Raw genomic sequence first — 26,017 nt, forward strand, 5'->3', positions numbered from 1 at the left:
TTATTGACCAGTAACTATTTATGAAAGCAGAAGGCCCACGTTTAAGCAAAGTGAGGAAAGGGGAAAAGTAAAAGGGGAGAGGAAGGAAAGGGAGGTGAGGGAATAGGTGAAAATTAGTAAGATGGTTCAAAGTAACTTTGACAAATCACGTGGAGCTCTCATGTCTGTGGGAAAAAACAATTTGATGAGAAAAAAATAAATTTTCTGCTCGAATATAACTGAAACAAGCCGAATTGCAAATTTGAAAATGCTCACCTCGGTGGAAAAATAATGGTGTCATGAACTGGAATGCAACACACGGCTCATAACATTTTGGAGAATTTAGGCTGGCCATTTTAAAAAAGAAATCCTCATTAGCTACCATCACAGCCAGTGCAGCTACAACCCAGTCTGTATCCCAAGCCAGGGGAAGGGAAATCAGCTGGGGTCCCCCAACTCTGTCCACTGACTCCATTGGAAAGTGCATGGCATTAGGTGAGGACAGCATCAAGTTCAGCAGTGACGTCTCTCAAGGTAGATATCCTGGGAATACTCCCTGCCTAGATCCACTATGCTTCGAAAGTACTTTACTGGCTGTAGCATGCTTTGGAACATCCAGAAGTCATGAAAAGGTATTATATTAATGCTTATTCTTTCTTTATAGGTCGAGTGATGATGTTATGATGCTGGCACATGAGAGTAGAACCTCCTGGGAGTGATGCACAGCCAGTACTCGAATCATAATACCACCTTTGTATTGATCTCTGGTCCAAAGCTGGTTACATTTTTAATGTCTGCAGAGACTTGAAGAGGCAGTCAGCTCTCTGGTATCATTGAATTTTGCTCTCCACTGTTTGTGAAGTGTTACTCAAAGCGATTGCACCTTGCTTGCTAAAATAACATGTCTAGTCATTTCAGGCACCTTCCTTCCCAATTATACTGCAGTTTTTGCATCATCTCAACGCCGTAAAAGCTGTAATATGATAGGCCGAAGGAAAATCCTAAATTAATAAATGCACTCTGCAGCACTCAGCACAGCCTACCTTTGCTTCTGAATCCAGATTTGCAGGGTCTGCTGGGATTGATAACTCTACTGTCCTGGTTTCCACAGCAACCACTCCTACGGGTATTCCTCCCAATCTGGAACAGGCAGGAGAAAAAATGGCTTCAGTCTGATATAATGTATTTTTGTTCAAATATGAAGAAAATCCTACACCAATGATACAGAGATGGTTGGTAAAATGGCTTCCTGGTACAGCTATGTAATGTTTTTAAATGGTTCTCTAATTTTATAGAATAGGAAGGGAGGGCTTCAGATTCCTGGGGCACTGGGATCAGTTCTTGGCAGAAGGGACCTATTCAAGAACGATAGATTGCAGCTCAACACAGCTGGGACCAATGTCCTCATGGGGAGGTTAAATAGTGCTGTAGGGGAGAATTTACACTAATTTGGGAGGGGGCTGGGCACCAGGATGAAACATTTGAAAGGAGAAACAAGGTACACAGAGGACTGGGGATACAAACAACATTAGAGTACAGAATATTTCAGAAATAGGAGGGATCAAACTGCAGGCAAGTATGAGGCAATCTAAGATGGGCTTGCGTGCGTGTATGTAACTGCATGTAGATAAGATTGGCGAGTTGCAGGCTCAACTCACCACAAGGGACTATGATATAGTGGTAACAGAGACCTGGATCAAACTGGCAAGGATCAGGACATAATATTCCTGGCTACATGGTATTCAGGAGAGATAGGGAAGGAAGAAAAAAGTCAGGGTGGTAGTTGAAGGAAGAAAACATTATAGTACTGGAAAGAGATGATGTAGTTGAGAAGTCAAAGACAGAATTTATTTGGCTAGAATTAAGAAACAATATTTCGTTACTGGGTGTAAACTAGAGGCCACCAAATTTTGGGAAGGAGGAGGGGAACAAATTTGTAGGCAAATCACAGAAAGATGCAAGAACTATGGAGCAGTGCTAATGGGGGAATTCAATTCTTCTAATACAGACTAGGATAGAAACAATATAAAGGGGAAAGGGGGGGGGTCAAGGAAGGTGAATTTTTAATATGTGCACAAGAGAACTTTCTTGTGTTTCAAGCCCAATGAGAAAGGAAGCAGTGCTGGATCTAGTTCTGGTGAATGAAGTGGGGCAAGTAGAGTATGTTTCAGTCGGGGTGCATTTGGGCAACAGTGACCATATCATCAGGTATAGAATAGTTATGGAAAAGGGCACAGAACAATCAAGCATAAAAGCTGGAGGAGGGCCAATTCAGAATTTAAAAAAGGATCTGCTCAGGTGGATTAGAATCAGAAATTGGTAGGCAAAACAGCAAATGAACAACAGCAGGCCTTCAAAGGAGGAAACAGTTTAAGTACAGGGAGGCCTTCAAAGAGGAGCTTGTTCAGGTACAGAGTAGACAAATTCCCACAAGTAGGGAAAGGAAGGACATCCAAAGCTGGAGCTCCCTTGATGACTTAAGATATAGAGATTAAAATCAAACAGAAAAGGAGACAAATGTAAGGTTAATACATTGGAGAACCAAAGTGAATACAAATTGTACAGAGGAAATCTAAAAAAGGGAAATAGATGGGAAAAGTGAGCATGTGAATATATTAGTAGCTAAATTAAAAGGCAACCTAATAGTCTTTCATGAACATTGTCATGGAGGTGCTTCCATTATTATTTTTTTGAGGACTCATGTTTAAAAGATTGCGAAAATTGGCTCATTTGAAAGACTGAGGAGATGCCTGGATTGTTTTTTTAAAAAAGGTTACTGGAAGGACATTTCGAAATTTAAAAAACACTTACTGGAAGAGACAATGAATGGCTAAATAAACATAAGGAGCCTTGCTGGCTATTGGAGCTGTTTACAGAGAAGGCACATGTCCAGGTTGAAGGTCGTCAAGAGTTTTGGGTTTCTAATTTGGGCGTGGACTATCAGAGTGCTCAGTTGGTGTGCAGCCTGCTAAGAGAGAAGACACCCAGCTCATCCTTTTCCACCTGCTTTGGAAAATCTTCTGAGAATCCAGTGTGATAGCTGAAACCACTTATGCAGTAATTCTTTGCAAGACTACTCCTCAACATCTCCTGAACAGAACTCTTCAGAAAGATCCCAGTGACAGCAGTCTACATGTACCCGGACACCAGACCAAAGGCCATCTGGAACATTCCATACCTTGTCCTTTTTCTTCAAGAATTGACAATAACTTGGTCAAAGTTTTTTTTTTAAGTTGATCTCTGCAGAGCCAGTTTTTTCATTTTCTTTATTTCTTTTCTTTAACGAGTGTGTGTGTGTGTCTGTGTTAGGTTATTTTAGAAGAGTAGATATTTATACTTTCATATTTCAAACTGTATGTTATTAGCTTTGCACCTTTATTGAATAAGTCTTGTTTTATAATAAATCAACAATTTTGTTGTTTAAAGAAACCTAGTTGGCGGATTTTTATTCTGAAACTAATATAATGTATATAATTGGCCATATTGGTAACTGGGTAGAACATTTTTAAAAATGTTGTGACCAGTGGAGAAGTGGAACTAGCGAAAGACAGTGCATTCCTCCAACCTCGGTCGTAACAACATAGGAACAGTAAAAGGTTAAACAATGGAAGGGTGGGTTCAATTAGGGACAAAAAAGGTCTTCCTGTGGCGGCAGAGGGCATGGCTGAGGTACTAAATGAGTACTTTGCATCTGTCTTCATTAAAGAGGCTGCTTCAACTATGATGTAGTAGCGATTTTATACACGCTAAAAATAAAGAGGAGGTACTTAAAATGTTGGCAGTACTCAAAATAGAAATGTCACCCAATTCAGATAGGATGCATCCTACGAAACTGAGGAAAGTAAGGGTGGAAATTGTGGAGGCTCTGGCCACAATCTTCCTTAGATACGGGAACTTATATAGGTCTTAATCCAGGACAAGATTAATTGCCACTTGAAAAAGTATAGGCTAATTAATCAAAAATTGCATGGATTTGCTTCAGGCAAATTGTGTTTGACTAATTTGACTGAGATCTTTGATGAAGTAAGGGAGAGGGTTGATGAGTGCATTCTGGTTGGAGTATATGGGATTTTCAAAAGGCACTTGACAAAGTACCACATAATGGACTTGTAAGCAAAATTAAAGCCGATGGGATTAAAGGGATAGTAGCAGCATGGATACAAAATTGGCAGAGGGACAGAAAGCAGAGAGTTGTAGTAAATGGTTGCTTTGTTCAGGCCAGAGGGAAGCATACAGGGGTGAGTATTAGGCCACAGCTCTTTTTGTTTTTATATTAATGACCTGGGTATGCGGCGCATAATTTCAAATTAAGATTTAAGGTGACAGGCAAAAGGCGATAGAATTTTTTGTTTTACACAGCAAATTGTTTTGGTCTGGAATGCATTGCCTGAAAGGGTGGTGGAAACAAATTTAATAGTAACTTTCAAAAGGGAAATGGATAAATACTAAAAGGCAAAAAATTTACAAGGACCAGAGTAGGGGAGTGTAACTAATTGGATAGCTTTTTCAAAGAAATGGCATACAACAAGATGCACCAAATGGCCTCTGTGCTCTATCATTCTACAATTCTATAAAGTACTTTCATTATATAAGCAGGAAAATATAACATTTAAAATCACATACACCTTCGATATAAAAATTCCAAAATCTATTATAATTGGAGCAAAAGAGTTCAACAGCTATTCTAGAGCGAGATTCTCAAATGAGACTGCTTTGAAGGCCAATCACAGTCAGCATTCACCTTCAAGCCTTTTCCACATTAAACAACTTGCATTTATATAGTGCACTTAACATAACACATCCCAAAGCACATCACAACAGGAAAAAAAAGCAAGCTGTAAAATTTTAACATGCCAATCATTTGAATTTACAAAAACAAGAGGAAAATAAAGCTGAAATGTCTGAAGATGGTTTTTGGAAGACAAAGGTAGCAATGCATAGAACCAGGAAGAAAAGGTTCCAACAGTGCTTAAGGCTTTGGCATTGACAGTGCCTGTGGAGAGGACCGTGGAATGGTCCATCCAATTTAGGTCTACTTAAGAGAGACAATTCTGATGTGAGCAGGAAATGTCCGCCAATTAGACCTTATAATATATACTTTGACACAGCATTCACTTGTAATTAGCTGCAGATTATTTAATGGCATTACAACCAGGTGCTGCCCTTGCATAAATGTCATTCACCAAAGTGCGAAATGGATGAACAGCCAGCCTGCAAATTGACAGACTGACCAAAAAGAATCGTACTGTATTCCCAACCCCACATAAAATGGGGCAGTGCAAAAAACTCTCCATACATAAGGATTTTGAGGTGAGTAAAATTCTCATTCAGAAGCTCACTTTGAATCATACCATCTGCACATCTGAGTCAGTCATTGCACACTAGCAAATCCATCCATCATATATTGAGTTTTATTAGAACCTGGCTCACAGACTCTGCATCACCCTCTGACTGCAGCATTGACATTTACTGAGTTTGTTTTTGTTGCACAATCGCAATATAGAGTGATAGAATATACTGGATAAAATGAGACCTCCTCTTTAACCTTCAACAAAAGATAAACTTTTTTTTGGCCAAACAATTGGACATTTCAGTGCAGAGGCAGTGGTTCCCCAGCAGAATATTCAGGAGCGTACTGAATAAATAAAAGACTGAAAAAACTTGCACAGATTGTTTTTTTTATTCGTTCCTGGGATGTGGGCATCGCTAGCTAGGCCAGCATTTATTGCCCATCCCTAATTGCCCTCGAGAAGGTGGTATTGAGCTGCCTTGAACCGCTGTAGTACATGTGAGGAAGGTACATTTACAGTGCGGTTAGGAAGGGAGTTCTAAGATTTTGACCCAGCGACAGAGAAGGAACGGCGGTATAGTTCCAAATCAGGATAGTGTGTGGCTTGGAGGGGAACTTGCAAGTGATGGTATTCCCATGCATCTGCTGCCCTTGTCCTTCTAGGTGGTAGAGGTCACGGATTTTGAATGTGCTGTCTAAGGAGCCTTGGTGCACTGCTGCAGTGCATCTTGTAAATGGTACATACTGCTGCCACTGTGCATCGGTGGTGGAGGGAGTGAATGTTTGTGGGTGGGGTGCTAACCAAGCGGGCTACTTTGTCCTGGATGGTGTCGAGCTTCTTGAGTGTTGTTGAAGCTGCACCCATCCAGGCAAGTGGGGAGTACTCCAACATACTCCTGATTTATGCTACTCCAGTTCAGTTTCTTGTCAATGGTAACCCCAGGATGTTGACAGTGGGGGATTCAGTGATCATAATGCCATTCAATGTCAAGGGGAGATGGTCATTGCCTGGCACTTCTGTGGCACGAATATTACTTGCTATTTATCAGCCCAAGCCTGGATATTGTCCAGGTCTTGCTGCATTTCTACACAGACTGCTTCAGTATCTTAGGTGCTGAACATTGTGCAATCACCAGCGATTGTTCAGCCTCATCAAGTTTAACTTTTATTTTGTTTGAGATATAGATTTCAAACTTGGCCTGATAAAGGCTTTTAAGCTTAAACAATGGCCTGGAATTTGTGGGGCATTTTGACAACAAACTGTCAGCATTTGCTGTCATTACTCCTCTGAATCTGACTGACCGCAACTTCAGGATTTTGTGCAAGTGCAGATTAACACAGAAGTCCTGAAGTTGCGGTCGGTCATTCACTGCTCTGTCACAGGCTGCGCTGTGTACTTCCGTCCTCCTCCACCTAGAGCTGGCAATCAGAGAAATCAATTGATCCGCTGAGAACTTCCCATTTTCCCTCTAAGATCGTTGTTAGAAACCCCATAGAAAGTTAAACTTGTTCAACGATGTGTAACTGGATTTTTTAATGGTGTTCTGAGTAATAACTGGCTGAACTGAAATGGCCCTGGAAAAATAATGGAATGTTGTTAAATTTCTCCATTATGATCAATTACTAGATTTTGTTTAAACCAGATTTTTAATTTCTTTTTCAAGTTTGCTCATGATATTTCAGCTTCTACCTTAACCTCATGTGTATATCCTCCCAATCTTTATTTTGCTCCCTGTTAAATTTTTAAAAAGTCGATTGATTATTAGTACTCTTCATTTCCTAGTTTGCTGTCTGTTATAATTCTTTAATGCAATTGGCTTCTTGGACAGCTTGACAACACTGCAGCTCGACATGCAGAAACCCCACTAAACAATGCTGCAATGAATTGCATGTCGAGAGAGGTAAAGTTCTCACCAGAGAGATCGCTAGATCTCTCAGCAGAACTTTCTGCGGTCAGCAGCAATCGCCATCGCTTTGCTTTTGACTACAAATTACAACGCATTGTTTGCATTCCTCAGCATCAAGATGCAGTTTATTTTCAATGGTTTTTAAAAAGATACATTGTTATTGGCATACTAGTCGATCTCCTTTGTTCACATTACAATAGAAACTGCCTACGTAAATAATTCATCCTGTAATTACAAAGAAGTTATGTTAAACTTCTTTCGAACCTTGGTTAGACCACATCTGGAGTACTGTGCCCAGTTTTGGTCTCAACATTATGAAAAGCATAGCACTAGGGAAGGTGCAAAAATAATTTACAAGGATGATATCAGAACGGAGGGGTTATACATATCAGGAAAGACTGAGCAGGCTGTGGATCTTTTCTCTATAAAAGAAAAGGTTGAGGGGTGTGTCAGGCAAGCCCCCACCTACCAAGACTGAGGCACACATTATTTCGCCACATGAACATTAAAACTTAAAATTACAAGCCCCTGACTGGAAAGACATTTGCATAGTAACAGACAGTTTGGAACAATGAGGAACTAGTCCCTGCCCCAATACAAAGAGGAGACCTGGTCAAACCAGTCAGTCACGTGACCACCTGCTGGCCAACTAGAGAGTTTTAAATTGGAAAAACAAGATTTGAGCTCAGAATGCCATGTGGTCCTGGAACTGAAGCAGAACCCTCTCCTGTCTGCCTGCTCCCATCTCCTTCCCACGGAACTGAATCTTGTGAAAACACATGAACCTCAAAGTGAGAAAAGTCTCCTGCATGAATAATCTGGTGCTAGCATCCAGATTTCAACCCACAGATAAACGAGTGAAATTGGAACTGAGAAGCCAGATTGTTCCCAATCAAAAAGAGCAAAAAACCAATACAGGTTGTCTTGTGGTTGTGTGTGATTGAATACCAACATGTCTGCAACTGAAGCGAGTTGCTCTCCAAGCTAGGGTGAAGTAACTTGGGATAAGTTAAAAGCACTGTCTATGGAGAAGTTGAGAAAACTGGCACAGCAGTGTGGGATCATTGTATGTGGCAAGGCAGGGGAGAGAAAGAAAGAATATTCCAGAAGGAATCCAAACAGAGAGTTGAAGTGGCTTGAGTTAACTGGGGGGGGGCGCGCGACAGAGTAACCCTAGTGAAAGCATGGCCAATATGGAGGAGCACAATCCAGGGCTGAGTACAAGATTGCTAAAACTCGCTCAATTAATTCCAAAATTCAATGAGGAAGATGCAGAAGGGTTTTTTGTGTCTTTTGAGAAACTGTCAAGGCAGCTAAAATGGCCAGCTGAAACCTGGTCTCTTTTACTGCAAAGCAAGCTAACTGGAAAAGCCCATGAGGTTCATTCCCTGTTGCCAGATGAGAGTTCATCAAATTATGAACTGACCAAAAATGCTCTTCCCGGCACATAATAATTAGTACCCAAAGCCTATCGACAAAAGTTTAGAACCCTCACTGTATGTGGCAATGCAGGGGAGAGAAAGAGAAAGAGAGAAAGAAGTCAATACGGTGAGGTCTTAAATGAATATTTCTTGTCCGTATTTACCGTGGAGGTGGTCATGGAAGCTAGTGAGTTCAAGGGAGGGAACACCGATATCCTGGAGCATATCAACATTACAAAGGAGGAGATGTTGGAGGTTTTGAAGCGCATTAAAGGTGGATAAATCCCTAGGGCCTGACCAGATGCATCCTAGGATGCTCTGGGAAGCAAGGAAGGAGATTGCTGGGGCCTTGGCAGAGATTTTTGTATCACCGTTAGCCACGGGTGAGGTACTGGAAGACTGGAGGATAGCTAACGTTGTGCCTTTATTTAAGAAGGGCAGCAGGGATAAGTCAGGCCGGTGAGCCTTACGTCAGTGGTGGGAAAGTTATTGGAAGGGATTCTGAGAGACAGGATTTATATGCATCTGGAAAGGCATGGTCTGATTAGGGATAGTCAGCATGGCTTTGTGCGTGGGAAATCATGTCTCACGAATTTGATTGTTTTCGAGGAGGTGACCAAGAGGATTGACGAGGGCAGGGCAATGGACGTTGTCTACATGGACTTTAGTAAGGCCTTTGACAAGGTCCCGCATGGTAGGCTGGTCCAGAAGGTTCAAACACATGGGATCCAGGATGAGCTAGCAAATTGGATACAAAATTGGCTTGGTGATAGAAGGCAGAGGGTGGTAGTGGAGGGTTGTTTTTCAGATTGGAGGCCGGTGACCAGTGGTGTGCCACAGGGATAGGTGCTGGGCCCTCTGTTGTTTGTCATATATGTTAATGACTTGGATGTGAATGTAGGGGGCATGATCAGTAAGTCTGCAGATGACACCAAAATTGGTGGTATAGTGGACAGTGAAGAAGGTTGTCTAAGGTTACAACAGGATATAGATCAACTGGGAAAGTGGGCAAGGGATTGGCAAATGGAATTTAATGTAGACAAGTGCGAACTGATGCATTTAGGGAAGTTAAACCAGGGCAGGACATATACAGTGAATGGCAGGGCCCTGGGGAGTGTTGTTGAGCAGAGAGACCTTGAGGTGCAAGTACATAGTTCCCTGAAAGTGGCAACACAGGTAGATAGGGTGGTGAAGGCGGCGTATGGCATGCTTGCCTTCATCGGCCGAGGCATTAAGTACAAGAGCTGCAACGTCATGTTACAGTTGTACATAACGTTGGTTAGGTCGCATTTGGAGTACTGTGTGCAGTTCTGGTCGCCGCAGTACAGGAAAGATGTGATTAAGCTAAAGAGGGTGCAGAAAAGATTCACAAGGATGCTGCCTGGTTTGGAGGGCTTGAGTTATAAAGAGAGATTGGATAGGCTAGGTCTGTTTTCCCTGGAGCGAAGGAGACTGAGAGGGTACATGATAGAGGTATATAAAATTATGAGAGGCATAGATAGGGTAGATAGCCAGAGTCTGTTTCCCATGGTAGGGGTGACTAAAACTAGAGGGCATAGATTTAAGGTGAGAGGGAGGAGGTTTAAAGGGGATCAAAGGGGTAAATTTTTCACACAAAGAATGGTGGGTATCTGGAATGAGCTGCCAGAGGAGGTGGTGAAGGCAGGAACAGTAGCGATATTTAAGAGGCATCTGGACAGGTACTTGAATGAGCAAGGCATAGAGGGATATGGAATTAATGCAGGCAGGTGGGATTAGTATAGATAGGCATTATGGTCAGCATGGACGCGGTGGGCCAAAGGGCCTGTTTCTATGTTGTACGACTCTATGACTTGAAAAGCAAGCCAATCAAACTTATCTGGAGTTTGAAAGAAGTAAGCAGCTGGCTTTTGACCAGTGGCTGAGGGCTTTAAAAACACAACTCAGCTATGAGAATCTCAAAGCAGTAATCCTGTTAGAGGAATTTAGAAACTCTCTCCCATTCTCAATAAAAACCCATGTAGAGGAGCAGTGGGTTCAGGGAGCCTGGCAAGCGGCCATTCTGACCCATGAGTTTGCTTTATTTTAAAGGTCGGTTTCCCAGGGGAGAACCTTTCCTAATCACCCCCACAAATCCGAAAAGGACAAAGGGTGGGAAGGTGATATCCACCCAGGCAGTCCTGGAAGAAAAACAAAAGCCGGAGACACAGGGGGCACCTCCTCCAGCCAAAAAGGAAGGTGCTGTGAACAAGAATGAGACCCAGAGACCTGTGTGCTTCCATTGTAATAAGGCAAGGCATTTAAAAGCTGACTGCTGGAAACTAAAGGGAAAACCGTTAAGGTTAATCAGGGCACACCCACTCCGTGCAGACGGGATCCTGATGGAAAACACAGAACAAGCTGTGGCTTTAACTGCAGTTATGAGTGCAACCCAGGAAGCTTTCTACAGCCAGTGTAGAAAAAGTTAATAGGATTCCTGAACGTTATCAGGGTTTTGCATTTGAAGGGAAAGTAACCCCATACCCCTCGAGTGGGACAAGCAAGCCCATTGTAATTCTCAGGGACACAGGGGCCACCAGATCCCTTTTACTGGGAAAAGACCTGACCTTACTAGAGAAAAATATTAAGAAGGGTCCACGTGACTACAGTGGCTGTACATGCCAGTATACAAAAGACTAAAGCTTGCATAAGACAGCAGTTTGACTTGCCAAAACTCCACAACGATGTGGAGGAGTACTGCAGGAGTTGCCACATGTGCCAGGTTGAGGGGAAACGTCCACCTACAGTGAAACCTGCACCCCTAAGTCTTGTACTGGTGTTAGGAAGACCCTCCAGCAGAGGGTTGGTAACTGTAAGGGACCCCCGCCGAGAACAAAAGGGGACAGGCAAGCACACTGCTGGCAAAAGTTTAGAAAGAGAAGGGGAAAAAGTGACCAAGAGGGCAGGTTGAAGGAAGTCCAGGAAGAATCCCGGATGAAAACCCCGACTGTCTGGTTAACCAACCCCGAAAAATGTGAAAGCTGAGACCCCACATCCTCCTGGTGGATGCAGACTCTAGACGCATCCCACCAGAGATGCTAACAGCATTTACAGGAACCTGCAGAGACAAAGGGAGATCTCTAGGGGGGACAGAAACTGTGAGGGTAATGCCTCACCTAGTCTAAGTGCCACATGAGTGTGCAGCCAAATCAGCACAAATAGCTGCAGGTAGGCGTGTCCCAGAAAACAAAAGGGAGTGTAACAAAGACTCCTCCCCCACAGTCAGAGGAAAAGGGAACCACCCATCCCCTGAAGTCAAAGGTCTTTGTAAAGTAGCCCTGGCACCCAGAACAGACCATTTTTAATAAGCTTTAAGAATGGTGATTGAATGGAAATGAATGAGAAAAATGCATGATTTTTCTTTCTGTATCTTATGTTTCTCAAACTCTCATGAAATGCACCGTTTTTCTTCAAATTGCATTTCATTCTCCTGGGTGTGGAGGTGCCAGGCAAGCCCCCACCTACCAAGACTGAGGCACACATTATTTCGCCATATGAACATTAAACCGTAAAATTGCAAGCCCCTGACTGGAAAGACATTTGCATAGTAACAGACAGAGTTGGAACAATGAGGAACCAGTCCCTGCCCCAATACACAGGAGAGACCTGGTCAAACCAGTCAGTCACGTGACCACCTGCTGGCCAACTAGGGGAGTTTTAAATTGGAAAAACAGGATTTGAACTCAGAATGCCATGTGCTCCTGGAACTGAAGCAGAACCCTCTCTTGTCCGCCTTGTCATGGAACGGAACCTTGTGAAAATACATGAACCTCAAAGAGAGAAAAGTCTCCTCCGTGAACAAGGTTTAAGCAGAATACTGGGCCACAACGAAAAGCAAGAATTACCTACAAAAGGACGATACCATGAGCTCGAAGCACAGTAACAAGATATTACTGTTCCAATTCATCTTTTCTTCTCTTTTCTGTCCCTATCTGCATGTGTATATCGCATGTGCACGCTAACATGAGCGCGTCTTTTATCCGTAGACGTCAACTATATTAGAATTTAAGTCTAAGTTTTAATAAATTTCACTTTTCTCCTTTAAACCTGAGAAAACCTGGTGTATTGGTTTCTTTGCCTTATAATTGGAAGGCCATGAACAAAGAAAAAGAAAGGGAGCTCAAAATACAGTGTGTTTTAAAATAAAACCCTGTTACAATAAGACCAGGTAAAGACAACAAACGACCCCTCGACACATTTCTCACCTAGTCGCAACTGGTGACTTTAAAATGCGTTAAAATTATGAAGGGGTTTGATAGGGTAGACAGAGAGCTTTCCACTTGTGGGGAAATCAAAACCAGGGGGCCATAAATATAAGATCCAATAGGGAATTCAGAAGAAACTTATTTACCCAGAGAGTGGTTAGAACGTGGAACTTGCTACCATATGGAGTGGTTGAGGCAAAAAGTATAGATGCATTGAAGGGGAATCTAGATAAGCCCATGAGGAAGAAAGGAACAGAAAGATATGGGGATACGGTTAGGCAAAAAGGGATGTGGGAAGCTTGTGTGAAGCATAAACGCTGGCATAAACCAATTGGGCCAAATGGTATGTTTCTATGCTGTAAATTCTTTGCAACAACTTAGATTTACATTGCAGCTTTAATGTACAAAATGCCCCAAGGTACTTCACAGAATAGCAGCGCAGTTGTAAGTTCTGGCTAGTGCTACCAAATCTATCCCATAATGTAAAACAGGGTAACTTTCACTATACTAGAGTTATTCTATTACTGCAGAACTTCTACTGAAACCATTCTGTAATACAGGGGGCAAAAAAGCTGTTTAATAGAGCAGAATAATGAAAGCATATACATGTGACAAACTATAAAAGCAAGGACAGAGGGAAAAAAAAAATCAATGCAATAAAAGTGATTCTATAACTCGACACGATCAGCCTCCAAAATGCCCCACAACTTCAAAGCATTAGATGCTACCCAAAGACGTCAGTCACTTAAAACTTAAATTTGACAAGGAAATATTTACAAACTAAAATCTTTTATGCGCTTAAAATGCAGACTTTATTTAAATTCCTGTCACTGTATGAACAGTAGAGCCTGTGGCTCCTGGGTTATTTACGAAGTGAGATAGGCTCTCCATAGGCACCAGTATGATAGGATATTGATACACCTCAAAGTTCCGACTGGACACAGCACAGCCATGAGTTGGTCACTCGTGCGCAATATATTCACTTTCATTTGTGCAAATATCAAACCACTCAACAGCAACAGGGTATTCTCTGTATAAATTACAGAAATGATCCTACAAAGAAAGCATTGACAAGATTCTGGCAATCATTCAAAACAACGTTCTAAACCAGACAATGGGCAGAAATCCCTCGTCACAGTACACTGAGAAATCAATTCAAGTATTTGTCAAACACGCATGCAGATTTATTAAGGCAGACAAAAATGTATAATAAATTTCACACCATATATATTCAGCAGAGCTCTGTTTTATGCAGATAGATCAGGCCCGACACAAAATCTGCTGCTGGCTGGCTTTGTATATCTGACTGAGCTTGTCCAATAGCTTAGTGGGCAAATGCATGCCAGCCATGGTGCGGTGCTCATCTGTTCACAACAGAAAGGTGCTAGATTCATTCCTTGGGATATGTAAAGTTAGCTGATCTCAGCTGGGGTGATGGGAGGGTTATAAAATTGGTCTCATCATCACTTGGCTAGTAATGGGAAAATATGAGTCAGGGCCTCCCTTTCCGATTGCTATCCAGTTATTCCCGGATGAAAGTCCAAATATGGGCATTACATGATGGCAAAAAGAGCATAGAGAGCAATCTAGAGTGAAAATAAATGGATCTGGCCTAGGTAAATTGGAATCAAAGATTGGCAGGAAAAACTGTAATGGAACAATGGGCTGCCTTTAAAGAGGAAATGGTTCCAGTACAGTCGAAGTACATTCCAATGAGAAAGGTAGGACAAATCAAACCAGAGCTATGACGAAAGAGATACAGAGTAAGATGAAGCAGAAAAAGGGTGCATATGACACATGTCGGGTTGACAATACAAATGGGATCCAGGCTGAATATAGAAAGTTCACAGGGTAAGTGGAAAAAGAAATGAGAAGCAAAGAGTGAGTACGAGAAGAGACTGGTAGCTAACATAAAAGGGAATCCAAAAGTCGTCTATCGGCATACAAATAATAAAAGGGTGGTAAATGAAGCAGTGGGGCCTGTTAGGAACCAATAAGGAGATTTATGCATGGAGGCAGGTGGCATGACTGAGGTTCTAAATGACTACTTTGCATCTGCCTTTACCAAGAAAGAAGATGCTTCCAAAATCATAGTGAATGAGGAGGTAGTTGCGATACTGGATGGGCTAAAATTTGATAAAGAGGAGGTATTAGAAAGGCTGGCTTTACTTAAAGTTTATAAATCACCGGGTCTTGATCAGATGCTGATGGAAGTAAGGGTGGAAACTGCAGAGGCACTGGCCATAATCTTCCAATCCTCCTTAGATACAAGGGTGGTGCCAGAGGGCTGGAAAATTGCAAATATTGCACCCTTGTTCAAATAAGGGTGGAAAGATAAGCCCAGCAACTACAGGACAGTCTGTTTAACTTCAGTGGTGGGAAAGCCTTTAGAAAAAATAATCCAGGACCAAATTAACAGCTGGACAAATGTGGATTAAAGTAAGTAAAGCCAGCATGGATTTGTTAAGGGAAAATCATATTTAACTAACTCAATTGAGTTTTTTGATGAGGTAACAGAGAGGGCTGAAGAGGGTCATACGGTTGATGTGTACATGGTCTTCTAAAGACGGTTGATAAAGTGCCACATAACAGGCTTGTCAGCAAAGTTAAAGCCAATGGAATAAAAGGGACAGTGGCAGCATGGATATGAGATTGGCTGAGTGACAGGAAACAGAGAGAAGTAGTGAACGGTTGCTTTTCAGACTGAAGGAACGTTTAGTGGGATTCCGCAGGGATTATTAAGACCGCTGCTTTTCTTGATATACATCATGGCCTAGAATTGGGTGTGTTCGGCACAATTTTAAAATGTGCAGACGACACAAAATGTTGAAGTATTGTGAATCTTGAGGAGTACAGAGATAGACTTCAAGAGGATATAGACAGGCTGGTGCAATAGGCAGACAGGTGACAGATGAAATTTAATGCAGAGAAGCGTGACGTGATACATTTTAGAAGGTAGAACGAGGAGAGGCAACATGAAATAAAGGATACAATTCTAAAAGGAGTGCAGAAGAGGAGGGACCTGGGGGCACATGTGCACAAATCGCTGAAGGTGGTAGGGCGGGTTGAGAAAGCAGTTAATAAGATAAATGGGATTATAAATAAAGGCATAGGGCTGAATTTTACAGCCCCGCAATACACCCCCGCAGCCCCCCCGCCCCGCCTGGCGTCGGGTGTCATGGCAGGGAGAGCCAGAAAATGCCTACGGCAGAGGCCCACCACAGTCCTCAACGCCGGGCCCGAAATTGCAGGTGATGGCGAAGCTTCGTGGTGACCCCCTACCACCCAGCGCCGCGTGGCGGCAGAAGGCAAATTTAAATATGCAAAATAACATTAATGACAGAATTAATTACTTATCCACTCCTGCTGTCCGTTGCTGCCAGCGGCCGGCACACCCGCACCTTCGATGCCCGTTCGAAGATCTGATGCAGGACACTGGTGGGGAGGGGGAAGCGTGGTCAAACTCATCCAATTGGTGTGGGGGATGGTGGCAAGGGGTAAAGTGCATAGTGTATGAACTTTGCAGGGGAGGTTCAGGTGCACAAGGTAAGTATTTCGGGGGGTGGGCGGGGAGGGCAAAAAATGAATTATATGGTTATTGGGGGGGTGTCGGAGAGGGGCAAGAAACATTTATTTAATTTTTTCAAATCTATTTTAAATCACTATTCCTTTAAATCTGTAAATTGAAATGTAGGGCTCAAACCCCTATAAAAATGGCGTCGGCGCCTGCGCAATAGCACCTGACTTCATTGACGGGACAGACCACCCGCCCCCTCCAGGTCATCGGGTGGGCGGTCCGCCCCGGCCACTTAAACGAGCTGCCGCGCTAATAGCGCAGCAGCTCTCTGACGTGTGGTCTGCGTGGGCGGATCGTTATTGTTGAAGCTCACCGCCTTATAAAATCCAGCCCATAGAGTACAAAGAAAAGGTTATGGTGAACCTGTATAAAACGCTGGTTTGGCTTCACCTGGAGTGTTGTATGCAGTTCTGAGCACCGCACTTTAGGAAGAATGTGAATGCATTAGATAGGGTGTAGAAAAAATTTACAAGAATGGTTCCAGGGATGAGAGACATCGGTTACGTAGATAGATTGGAGAAGCTGAGACTGTTTTCGTTAAAGAGAAGGTTGAGAAGAGATTTGACAGAGGTGTTCAAAATCATGAGGGGTCTGGACAGAATAGGTGGGGAGAAACTGTTCCCATTGGCGGAAGGGTTGAGAATCAGAGGACACCAATTTAAGGTGAATGGCAAAAGACAACATGGAGAAACACTTTTTTTTTTAAGCAGAGAGCGGTTAGGATCTGGAATGCACTGCCTGACAGTGTGGTGGAGGCAGATTCAATCATGGCTTGCAAAAGAGTATTGGATAATTATCTGTTGAGAAAAAATCTGCAGTCTTACGGGAAAAGGCGGGGGAGCGGGACGAGCCTAGTTGCTCTTGCAGAGAGCCGGCACAAACATGGTGAACTGAATAGCCTCTTGTGCTGTAACCATTCTATGGCGCTTGGCATAGGCAGAACGGTGGTGCCTATGAAACTCTACCCAGAATGATGTAGCTCCTTCAAAAGACATGGGGAGGAAATTGGAGGAAGAGATAACATGATAGAGGGTAAGTAGCAATTAGCTTGGTATGAGTTGGAAAAGAATTCCTGAAATGGTTGCACGTTTTTTCCCTCTAGTTTTTGTTTGCTTCTCCCAGGAGATTGTGTTGTTAATGAATGGATAACAGATACGTTTGTTGACAGCATGTCTGGATGGGGCAGGTTTGGAGGGCAAAACTAAGATCCCTTTCAACCCTCAACAATAACTTATGTTTATACAATCGCCTTTAAAGTATTAAATGCCCAAGGTGCTTCACAGAAGCATTATAAGACTAAGTACAACACTGAGCCACATAAGGAGACATTAGGTCAGAACACCAAAATCTTGGGCAAAGAAATAGGTTTTAAGGAAGAAATCGAGGTAGAAAGGCAGAGAGATGTAGGAAGGTTATTCCAGAGCTTGGGACCTAGGCAAACTGAAGGTGCAGCAAATCAGGGAGACACAAGAGGCCAGAATTAGAGGAGTGCAGATATCTTGGAGGGTTGTGGGGTTGGAGGAGATTACAGATAGGGAGAGGTGAGGCCATGGAGGGACTTGAAAACAAGGATGAGAATTTTAAAATCAAGATGTTGCTTGACTGGGAGTAGGTCAGTGGGCACTGGGGTGATAGGGGAATGGGACGGTGCGAGTTAAAAGACACAGGCAGCAGAGCTTTGGATGACCTCAAGTTTATGGAGAGTAGAATGTGGGAGACCAGTGCATTGGAATAGTCAAGTCTAGAGGTAACCAAGACATAAGGTTTTCAGCAGATGAGCTGAGACAGGGGTGAAGTCTGACGATGTCATGGAGGTGGAAATAGGCAGTCTTAGTGATGGCACAAATATGAGGTCAGAAGCTCATCTTGGGGTTAAATGTGATACCAAAGTTGCGAACAGACTGCTTAATCTCAGACTGTTGCCAGGGAGAGGAATGGAGTCAGTAGCTAGGGAACAGAGTTTGGAGCAGGGACCGTAAACAATGGCTTCAGTCTTCCCAATATTTAGTTGGAGGAAATCTCTGCTCATCCAGGACTGGATGTTGGGTAAGCAGTTTGATCATTTAGCAACAGTGGAGGAATCAAGAGAGGTGGTGGTGTGGTAGAGCTGAGTATTGTCAGCGTGCATGCGAAAACTAATGCTGTATGTGCAGATGTTGTCGCGGAGGGGCAGCATGTAGATGAGAAATAGGAGAGGGTCAAGGACAGATTCTTGGGTGACACCAGAAGTAACCGTGAAAGAGCAGGAAGAGAAGCCATTGCAAATGATTCTCTGGCTACAATTAGACAGATAAAAATGGACCAGGTACGAGCAGTACCACCCAGCTGGACAAGAGTGGAGAGGCCCTCAAATATTTGTGGATAGTAATTTGCTGTGCATTGACCATATTTAAGGCAAATGTTATTTTGGAGAAAAAAAATTCCTGAAAAATCACAGGAGCTGTAGTGGTGGCTCTCAAGCCACATCGTGCTACACTGCAGTCTATCTCCCCATTCTTTCTGTATTCTGCATGCTGGCACTTCTGCCCTGTGCTTGATCTAGGCACTCAGCACCTACCTTTGCTAGCTGATTATGCTGACATTGCACTCTTTATAACTCAGTGACTACAACCTGCCCCTGGGACCTTTTATACCGCTGTGCAGGGAATGAGTGACTAAATGAAGAAACTGAAGGAAAGTTGTGTGGAAATCACCACACTTTCTTTTGGGGTGTGCTAGTATCGCAGACTGCTCCCGAGTTAGGATGTGCAGAGTCTGCATTCTCTAATAGTTCTGCCTTTTGCAACCTATGTTCCCTGCTGCATTTTAAAAATAAATTAAATCCATGCACAGAACAAAACAAACATTAACTACAGTTTTCAGAATGCACCATTGAACACTACCCCTTAGATTACAATCTGCAATAATCCCACTTTAAGAGAACATTGCACTTTTTGAAAACCCTGTAGCATGGGGTATGAATATACAAATCAACCATTCATTTGCAAAATATATATTTGCAAATATCTAATTTTCAATCTTCCCTATTCTACTGTGACAGATTAGGCCAACTTTATGTTAAAAGTACCTAAAATGGTAGGAATAATTATTTATCTAAACTGTTTAAAAGCACAGTTATCAGGATGGCCCATTTCCTACAACTCCAGTGAGTTAACTGAAGTGGCCATATCTCTGCTTGTTAATCATGTTGTTCACATAACATTTGGTGGTTTTGAATCTCACACTGAGGCAAATAGACACATCGCGCACTGTCTAAATTTTACAAAGCACTGAAGAGCAACTCTGCTACTGGCCACCACCACGCCAACCACCCCCCCACCCCGCTCAACAAACATACTGTTATTTTCACTAAAATGATAACATAAGTGCTCAAAGCGGTTTTGTTTCTCTTCCCATTTCTGCATATTTTATTGTTGCCCCATTTATACATGCTTTCACTTGAGCACTTCAGAGTGCTGTGTCATCAAAAACATCTGGGTAATTGCCATCATTTCCTCATGCCAAACAAAAGGACAGCCATTTAACTGTCTCTGGAAGAGTGTCAGCTAAAAGAGGCAAGAAATGAATTGCTGATGTTTGGGGGCTGGGAGGATGGAGGGAGGTGGGTTGAGGGGCAGGGACAGAGTCCATTTAGTAAGAAGGAGTAGGGGAAGGAGTGGAGTACAAGAGCTCCTCTGTGTCATGGTCCCTTTATATCGCAATGTTGCCACAGACAACAGCCTTGTTATTTGCTGCGGTGCTGTTTCCCCTGACGGGCGTGAGGACCACCTAAATAGATGGGTGCAGTCAGCCTATGGCATGAAATGTAAATACAGCCAGTGGCAGAGAAGCTGGCCACCATTCTTCCTGGCTGCAGGTGGCCAGTTCTGATGAATGATCACACACAAACTGTTCACCTTGCTTTTTCTTTCAGATGCTGATTACGCTGTTCCAAAAGGGTCTAGTTTTATTTACGATTTCCATCATTTGCAGCTTTCTGCCTTCCCCAATACCTTACTTCAACTATATCTACATAGGAATTGCTGGGTGATATTACTAACGTACTCCAACAGATTTGTACAAAATTCTTCCGTTTGTTATTTTAACAAAGGTGAGGATTTTTAATTATTTGGAGAGATTAGAAAAGCTTGGATTGTTTCTCTAGAGCAAAGAAGAAAAAGGGGAGATTTAATAGAGGTGCTCAAAATAATGAGGAGTTTTGATAGAGTAAATAGGAAGAAACAGATTCCACTGGCTGGAGGTTCAGTTCATTAAGCAAAGGATCCAGATCTAAGGTAATTGGCAAAAAAGCCAAAGGTACAGTTGTGGGAGGGAGGGTGGGGGGGAAGAGGTATGAAGAGAACCTTCTTTTTAACTCAGCAAGTTATGATGATCTGGAATGCATTGTTTGAAAAGTAACTTGCAAAAGGGAATTGGATCTCTACTCAAAAAGGAAAAATGTGTAAAGCTATGGAGAAAGAGGAGTGAGATAATTGGTAGTTCCTTCAGAGAGCTGACACAGGCACGACGAGCCGAATGGCCTCCTTCTCTGCTGTAAGACTCTATCAAGTTGATACCTTTGTTCAATAGCAGACAAAGGAATTTCATTAACACTGCAATGTGCCTTTTCCTAACAGAGCACTGTATGATTTCAATTCTAAAAATTCCACTTTCACACTGGATGTTGTGCATACATGAAGAGCTGTTGCTGGCTGTCTTGGGGAAATCGTTAACTGGTAGGGTGACATTATCTGATAACAAAAAGCTACTGACAACATTACCGAAGTAGGAGTGAGAAAACATTCCCCCAAACGTACTTTGTTACCATTTCATCCATGCAGCGATGAATCAGGGCTGGAAATGTAAGCTTTTGAGTGTTCTATGCATTTAAACAGAGGCTATTTGTAATGTGAGCGTACATTTAAACACTGATCTGTCAGGTATAATTTATTATATTGCATTAGCTTGTGGTTAATCGCACAGTGTAAAACTCATGACATCCAACACCACAGTATAAAACCAAAACTCCAGTTTACGCTTTTCCTTTTCTCCTCTTTTTAGTCCTTTCTAAAACCTTTTTTTTTAAAAAAGTCTGTGAGGGAAATTTGATCTCTAGGAGATATACAAAAATGGACCAAGGGGGCTAGTTCTCCATTTCTCTCTCCCCCTCTTGTAAGGGGGAAAGTGACCTTTGCCCACCACCATCTAGGATCCAATCACGGAGACCAGCAATTCAACCTCTGGGAACTACTACAGGCAGCAACTCTAGTCCTAGAACTGTGTGTGTGGACCTTTGGTGAGCTAGCTCACTGGTCCATCTGTACTTAAAATGTTCCATAAAATCTCATTCATCTGGGTTCAAATTCAGGGGATGGGATGAAAGTGATCTTTGCCGATCGCAAAGATTTTTGTATGAAGTGTGTTTGTGTAGGTTTAGCCTAGCTGTTGTGGCAAACACCACAAAACATCCCCTACTTTGGTTGAATCTCACTGAAAAAGACCAAGACTGGAAAATGGAAAAACTGGCAAAGTGCAGTTGCTAAATGGCCAGATTGATATTGGGGTAGAGGGAGTATTATTTTGCATTTTGTTTTACCTGTGCCAGCTCTCTGACAAAGCCATCAATTATTCTCACTCTCCTCTTTTCCCATAGCTCTACACATTTTTCCTTTTTGAGTAAAGATTCAATTCCCTTTTGCAAGTTACTTTTCAGACAATGCATTCCAGATCACCATAAATCACTACAAAAATTGGGAATCAATAAAACACTGCCATATCTCATAACTATAAAGGGATGTTTTCCAACATCTGCAATATTTTGCTTTTCTGTAAGAAACCATACAGAAGCCATACAGTTTTAATTTCATTTTTCATGTAGACTCCATTTGAAATTCCTGGAGATAGCTTCACATTACCCAATCACATTTATTTGATTAATTCAGGAAAGCCCGTGCGGACTTGTTAAGGGCAAATTGTGTGTGACTAACTTGCTTGGGTTTTTTGATGAGGTAACAGAGGGTTGATGAGGGTAATTCGGTTGATGTGGTGTGCACGGACTTCCAAAAGGCACCTGATAAAGTGCCACATAACAGGCTTGACAGAAAAGTTAAAACCCATGGAATAAAAAAAAAACAGTAGCAGCAGGAATATGAAATTGGCTGAGTGAAAGAAAACAGAGTTGTTGTGAATGGTTATTTTTTGAATTGGAGGAGGGTATATAGTGGGGTTCCCCAAGGGTCGGTGTTAGAACTCCTGCTTTTCTTATTCTATATTAATGACCTAGACTTGGATGTACAGGGCACAATTTCAAAATCTGCAGATGACACAAAATGTCGACGTATTGTGAACTGTGAGGAGGATAGTGATAAACTTCAAGAGGACACAGGCTGATGGATTGGGCGGACAAGTGGCAGCTGAAATTTAATGCAAAAAAGTGTCAAGTGATTTATTTTGGTAGGAAGAATGAGGAGAGGCAATATAAAATAAAGGGTACAATTCTAAAAGGGGTGCAGGACCTGGGGGTATATGTGCACAAATCATTGAAGGTTGCAGGGCAGGCTGAGGAGCAGTTAATAAAGCCTATAGGATTCTGCGCTCTATGCCTGAGAGTGTGATGGAGGCAGAGTCAAAGGAGGCCTTCAAAAGAGAACTGGACAATTACTTGGAGAAAATTTTTTCTCGGCAATGGGGAAAAGGCGGGGTGGGGGTGGGACCAGGTGAGTTGCTCTTGTAGAAAGCCAGAACAGACACGATGGCCTGAATGGCCTCTTTCTTTGTTATGGCCATTTTAGGATTCTATGAATATCCCACTACAATAGCTACTTATTGCAAGCAAGCTAACAGATTCCCTCAAGCACCTTGATAATATCTAAACGTCTGACTCTACAACTGGTCTATGTAGGCTAAATGCCTATGGTTTTGTGATGCAATCAAGAAACCACAAGGGAATAAAGTCTGTCATACTGGATTTTACCAATATCCTTGATCATCCTCGGGGTAGGGGGTAAGAATGAATGAATGAAATAGTAATTAATTATTTACCTGGCTCTTCCCACCACCACCGTCTGTGCCCAGGGCTGCATGATCTCCAAGAAGGATCCATAGTCAAAGAAGCCACTCTGCCACTGTCCTTTTTGTGCTGCATGAATAAAGGAAGCTCTGAATGTGTGCCATTTTTATTTAAATGCAATTTTTTTTGTGGGGGGGGGGGGAGGAATTCATCTTCCCTCTCAATTTTTAGTAATTTTTCTCAGTTGCCATGGTCAATTCCCTGGTTATGAGGGTAAGCTGATGACCAGTACATGGGACTTTGCCAAAGTTGCCCTGCAATGTTTATTGCTTTGTAGCCGAAGCCACACGTGGAATTTCCCAACAAGGATAGAAAAATAGAGACGTAGAAAGATTGACAGCACAGAAGGAGTTGATTCTGCTCATCGCATCCGTGGTCAAAATAGAGCTGTCCAGTACAATCCCACCTTCCAGCTCCTGGTCCGTAACCCTGTAGGTTATGGCACCTCAAGTGCATATGTGATGAGGGTTTCTGCCTTTACCATCCTTTCAGGCAGTGAGTTCCAGAACCCAATACCCTTAGGGTGAAAACAAATACTCAAATTCCCTCTAGTCCTTCTACCAATTACTTTAAGTCTATGTCCCCTGGTTACGGAGCTCTTTATTAATGGAAATAGGTCCTTCCTGCCCACTCAGTCTAGGCCCCTCATAATTTTATACACCTCAATTAAATCTTCCCTCAGCCTCCTTTGTTCCAAAGAAAACAATCCCAGCCAATCCAATCTTTTCTCATAGGTAAAATCCTCCATTCCTGGCAACATCCTCGTAAATTTCTTCTGTACCCTCTCTAGTGTGATCATATGCTTCCTGTAATGTGATGACCAGTATGCTAACTGTGGTCTAACTAGTGTTTTATACAGTTCTAGCATAGCCTCTCTACTCTTATACTCTAGCTCTCGGCCAATAAAGGGAAGTATCCCGTATGCCTTCTTTATCACCTTATCTACCTGTCCTGCTTCCTTCAGAAATCTGTAGACATAGACCCCAAGGTCCCTTTCTTCTTCCACACCTTAGAATCCTATGGTTTATTGTTATTCCCTTGCCTTGTTTGTTCTTCTCAAAGACATTACCTCACACTTCTCCAGAAAATTTTATTTGTTACTTTTCTGCCTACATGACCTGTTTGGACCGGTGCATCTCTATAAATACAATTTCATCACAGCCATTTCATGGACACAAGAAGCCACAGAATAAATACCAACTTCACACACCCAATTCCCTAACTAACTAAAGTTTGGGGAAAGAAGTCTGAAAAATAATTTGAAAAGGGACATGGAGGAACGGTTCAGTAAATTAACAGAGTTACTTGGAAAAATAATGTAAAGCACAAAAAGCAATTTAAACCCCAGAGGTTTAGATAAGCAATCATGTTAACTTAATCACTTCAGCAAGTGTTTTAATCAAAAGCAAAACTGTAATTACCATATTGTTAGTCTACTTCTCAATCCATGTGACTTCGACCCTACAGTATAATGTGACCATCAATCCTGGAATTATCTTGAAGTCAGGTGTCGCTGACTGCCTTTTACATTCCAAACCTGTGTTTGTTGTCAATATGAAGAATATCGCAATGCTATCTTCTGTAATAAATTACTTTAACTTTTAACCTATGGAAGATCTGAAGTAACTTATCACCAGGAATCATCTGCTCTTTAAACCTCTCACTAAATTAGGAGCTGGAGTCACTAGAAACACTGCTGGTGCAGCATTCTGGAGACAGGAACAATTACCTCACTACAAGATAATGAATACTCAAACAAGTATCTATAACGTGAAGCTGAACCATTCCTTTCAGTACTTAACTCTTTAACCCATGTAGAGAAACAGGAAAGAATATGTGCCTATAAAGCACCCCATCAAGCCTCTTTGAAACATCCCAAGCACTTCATATACAACAAATTACTTTGACGTGCTATCACTGTTGTTACATAGCGAAACATAATTGTCGTGTTGCACGCACCCAGGTCCTACAAATAGCAATGAGTTGAATGACCAGTTAATCTATTTTTTGTGGTGTTCATTGAGGGAATAATATTAGCCAGGGCACCAGAACAGCCTAATTGTCTTTGAATATGACCTTGGGATATTTAATGTCCACCTGAACCACTGAAGCAGGTCTTAGGTTAACACTTAATTTGGCAACAGCAGCACTCTCCCAGTATTGCACTGAAGCATCAGCCTAGGTTATGTGCTCAAGTGCCAGAGATGAGGTCTTCTAACTCAAGCGCATTACCAACTGAGCACACCTGACTTCTATGGAGGACTTCTGGAAATAATTTACATTTCAATCCATCTAAATATATAACTTGTGTTGTTGCTACTGCAAAGTTGGTGAAGATAGAAGTTTGCAAGTACAAATCTAACAACATATCGCTCTGAAGAATGGGATAGCAGGCTGTTCCACAATATAAGGTCCATTGTATACACCAAGAACCATTGAGGTACAGTAGCACCAATAGCTGCTGTGTTGTTTATGTAGGGTATTCTAAAATTAAGACATCCAGATGAAAGGCAAATGCCTACAAGAGCAGGTCATAGTGTTAGGGAGAAAGGGAGGCGAATCAAGAATGATC

General features: G+C 42.3%; 1 protein-coding gene across 2 annotated transcripts in view; it reads right to left on the minus strand.

The window, feature by feature from the left end:
- The window catches only part of acaca (acetyl-CoA carboxylase alpha), a 320,877-nt gene that overhangs the window by 54,762 nt on the left and 240,098 nt on the right, over window positions 1-26,017 (minus strand). For both annotated transcript variants that reach the window (XM_068010389.1, XM_068010388.1), the window contains 2 exons: window positions 23,418-23,514; window positions 1,023-1,119 (listed from right to left, as the gene is read on the minus strand). In XM_068010389.1, the coding sequence (XP_067866490.1) occupies window positions 1,023-1,119; window positions 23,418-23,514 (194 nt within the window). The remainder of the gene's footprint in view (window positions 1-1,022; window positions 1,120-23,417; window positions 23,515-26,017) is intronic.

The sequence above is a fragment of the Heterodontus francisci genome, chromosome 30, assembly GCF_036365525.1.
Source record: "Heterodontus francisci isolate sHetFra1 chromosome 30, sHetFra1.hap1, whole genome shotgun sequence".
NCBI lineage: Eukaryota > Metazoa > Chordata > Chondrichthyes > Heterodontiformes > Heterodontidae > Heterodontus > Heterodontus francisci.